The 4,133-nt window shown below is 41.1% G+C and overlaps 1 protein-coding gene across 1 annotated transcript; it reads right to left on the bottom strand.

Moving 5' to 3' along the window:
- Positions 1-266: 266 nt before the first annotated feature.
- On the bottom strand, positions 267-2,784 carry LOC130213221 (bolA-like protein 1). The gene is made up of 3 exons (XM_056444698.1): positions 2,711-2,784; positions 1,317-1,803; positions 267-293 (listed from the first exon to the last, which is right to left on the bottom strand). The coding sequence occupies exons 2-3, from the start codon at positions 1,791-1,793 to the stop codon at positions 267-269; spliced, it is 504 nt and encodes a 167-aa protein (XP_056300673.1). The 5' UTR covers positions 1,794-1,803; positions 2,711-2,784.
- Between the last annotated feature and the right edge of the window lie 1,349 nt (positions 2,785-4,133).

Raw genomic sequence — 4,133 nt, 5'->3', positions numbered from 1 at the left:
AGGTGAATGATGAAGACATCTTGTGCTCATCAGCACCCCGTTTAGTTTGCTTGTTCACATACTGCCCTCGTGTGGTGAGTCAGGGGTACTGTCGTCATTCTCAACTACTTCAAGCAATACGTCACAGAAACAGGTTAACAACTTCAACTAAATATCTCATTTTTAAAATTCGGAATTCCATTACATTGTTATTTTAAATGTTTTTTATATATAAATAAGTATAACTGGTAACTATTATATGCCATTATAAAGACGTGAAGTGGTTATCACATTTGACCAGCAGGGGGCCATTCCTGGGGAAGACCAACAAGGCGTTACACCACAGGACTCAATTTCATTCATGTTTTTTAATTAAATAAAAGAAAATCGCTTTAATTGCACCTTTTAGGAAGTAATTTATTTGCATTAAACATAATTAAATCTTTAAGAAGGGGCTAAAGGGAAAGCTTCAACACTCATATTAGTTATATATTGGCATGAGTAATGCATTTAGATGGACTGGAGCCTTGAAAAGAAGGTGCCGGACCTCTTTCTTAAGACTTGAATGCAACGAAAGTGCACTTCTTTTGTTGCCAACTACATGTGTAAAGAGCTCCTTTTTAATAAATACCTGCCTGGTTATTATTATATAAACATTCAATCACTTTTTGCTAAATGTTTTAGTTTTTTTAAAGAAAACTTTGATTTTAATTCACAAGCAGAATTGCATTTTTAAACCATCAAATATTCACCTATGGTGCTTAAAAAAATGCTATTACTGTTCAGGCAATAAGGCATTTTTCTGACAATGAATTAACGATACACTTTAAATTATCTGAAATCATCAGAGAAACTCAAAACAGGGTCAAACTAGAACGGGCACTCGGTAGAGCGCATACCTTCGCATATCACAAGATTGGGCATTGGATTATGAACATGTTGGCATTAGTTGCATGCCAATTGGATTTAAATTGACAGCGCTATGGTAAAAATAAGATTTTGACCTTTTCATGACCTTGACCTTTGACCCGATCGATCCCAAAATCTAATCAAATGCTCCCCGGATAATAACCAATCATCCCACCAAATGTCATGCGATTCGGTTTAATACTTTTTGAGTTATGCGAATAACACGCACGACGCATACAAATACACGGCGATCAAACATAACCTTCCGCACTTTCACTGCGATGGTATCCTCCCGTGAGCACCTTGAGTCATTCGGACTATTACAACACATTTATGACTTCAAAAACTGATTTTGTGTTTACACTTCTTGTTTTATTATAATAGAATAACAATATACACCTATTTTGTGTGTTGAAATCTGCAGCCACCTGCAGCGTCTCCACAGGCCTCCCTTTACTCCGGCCGGCCTTCAGTTTCTCCTCCGCCGTGGGGTCTCCCCTCGAGCCCCCCATGCAGGGCGGACTCTTCTCCAGGGTGGGGCGACTCGCCCACTGCGCCGGGGTCTTCACCTGGATGGCCAGCGCATGAACGCTGCTACTCAACTCCTCCTTCAACGCCTCGTTCACCAGACGGTGGCGCCGTATCAACGGCAGGCCCTCGAACTGCGAGCTGACGACCAGGACGCGGAAATGGGATTCGGAGCCGGCGGGCACGGCGTGCATGTGGCTTTCGTTGTGGACCTCCAGGTGGTCCGGCTCGAGTCTGTCGGTCAGTTTGGTTCTTATAGAGCTCTCGACGGGCCGGCTCCGGTCCGGATCCATGTGAGGTGTGAAGCGGGCCAGAGGCCGGCTCGAGGCGAGAGCGGTCGGGATGGGCCGGACGCGGCGGAGGACAGTCGGAAGCATCGGAGGCGACCTATCAACGCCAGATGTGTTTAAATTATAAGTGTTCTGTAATGACCGGAAATATATTCACGTTGAGGTAGGCGTAATGATTTCACAACAAGCGTTGGGGTGCATTCAAATCAATGCATGTTATCGGCAGATACGGAAGAACTGGAAACGAATTGAGAAGAGAAAAGGGTGGGTCACTGCGTCCCGAATAGATCACAGGTCACCTGCTGCGCTAACGCCTAAAACCTAAGAAAGTATCTTCAGAAGAACAACTCCTACATGGCCTGAGCCCTTTTATTATACTATCCCGGCCAGTGTTAAAACACAGCTCTCTGTTCGTTGTTATTTGGCCTTTTTAAGCCTCATCTGAGAGCTGCTGGTTGGAACTAAAAGGTCAAATACGAAATGTTCCGTTTCAAAGGGGGACACATTTAACTGTAACACCACCTCCGAGACGACACCGTCTTTTAACTAAAGACCCTCCATAATAAACATAACTGTGTGAAACCATGTCAGAAAATATCCCGGGATACAAGAAGGTAGAGTTGTATTGACATAATGACGTAACACATGTCTGACGTCACTGCAAAGCGTCGAAGATTACGCAGAGCTCGCTTCGAGTCGCAGGACACCAAAACCAACTGACGTTACCCCGGTTACCACCTGACGTTACCCCGGTTACCGGAGCCTTTGTTATCCACTCCAGTGAATGGCAGAATAGAACTACGTAACTGCACATTTTAACACCCGGGTAAAGTGCCCGTTTAGCTGATAGCTTTGTGGCTAATTAACTGCTCGTTTGCTCGCTTTCAGCCCAATAAACACGTACGTAATGGCGTCAATAACCGCTCATCTACGGCTGTGTTTAATTGTACACTTAACCGAGTTATGAAGTTAGACATGTAGAGTGAATTTCGTGAACTACTCACCTGGTAAATTCAGCGAGTCGCGTTTCTGGTAACGACGCGACATTCACCGGAAGTGACTGCAGACGCGCTGCCGCTGGGTTATGTAGTTCTTTTTTACAGACGTTTTATAGTCCTGTAGCAGCATTATTTTAGTGTTTCCGGTTCAAATTGACCCGTCTGTTTTAACTGCTCTTACATTAACACAAATAGAAGGAAGAAGAAACGACAAAAGACAGACTTTTAGTTTCTTTTTGTTTATTTCATGGTTCTTTGTTCTCCATTGTGACTCCAACGGGCTCCGCTGCACAGCAAAGTGCAAACCCAATCAAAAAACCACGAGAAAAATATAAATAAGAAAGAAATCTCACACACCTTTTAAACAGAAGTGATGTCACATGTATACGCTATAACTATGATTCATAACCGGTATTTAACATTGATGAATTTACCTATATTTCATTCTCATTTTACAAAATACACAAAATCAAAGACAACACACAGCATTGTTCATTTACACTTCTGTTTTTTATACTTTATATATATATATATATACATATATAAATATGTATATATATATTTATATATATATATAAATATACATATATATATTTATATATAAATATATTTATGGTTCCATAAACAGTTTATATACTTACAAACAATCAATTACAGTTTCTACACCACAGTACGATGACAAAGGTGATACATTCTTTGTTTACATTTAATTAATGGCATTGCAAATCTTATTGACAAAAGACTGAAGGTTGTTTTTATAGAGTTTTAAGAGTTTACGTGTCATTATTAAGCATTTTAGTTGACAAGGCCAGCATATAGGAATGCTCTCCCATTCTTAGTAGCTTCAAAGAAGAGAATAAGAGACAAATACCCAAACACTTATTGCTTTGTTAAACTTCTTTTGCACTCACGATTGCTCCGGCAAAAGTTAATTTTTATTTATAAAGACCTGTAACGTAAGCTTAGATATGTATCCACCAGAGACGGTTTGAACGTGGACGGAGCCTCATGTTGACATTGTTGTTCTTAAATGTCGCGGGCGACACGCGGAGGAAGACGACACAGTTAATGTGCATTTATATACTATCAATGTGCTCTTTGGGAGGGAATATGGGCTTATTTTTGTTTATTTGGGCTTCTAAAACCATCACTTCTTTCTGTTGTAGAGATGAAAGTCCAAGTCCAGTTGTTCTTTCACATGATCAAGGTACAGGGGAGGGGCGAGGGGGCTATCTTATAAGTTACACTACAAGTACTCGTATTTACATATATTCATATCTAGAAACGGAGAATCGATGGTGTAATGTGTAAACTCAGGTCATACAAAATATTTGGCAATAATTGATGACGGGGTGGCGGTACTCACGGCACGCTCAAGGGATACCGGGTCGGATGTCAAATTTGGGAGTTGGACCCAGGGTTCATGCAC

Source organism: Pseudoliparis swirei, chromosome 22 (assembly GCF_029220125.1).
Source record: "Pseudoliparis swirei isolate HS2019 ecotype Mariana Trench chromosome 22, NWPU_hadal_v1, whole genome shotgun sequence".
NCBI lineage: Eukaryota > Metazoa > Chordata > Actinopteri > Perciformes > Liparidae > Pseudoliparis > Pseudoliparis swirei.
Note: the sequence above shows the minus strand (reverse complement) of the source record. Positions and strands in the feature narration are given on the sequence as shown.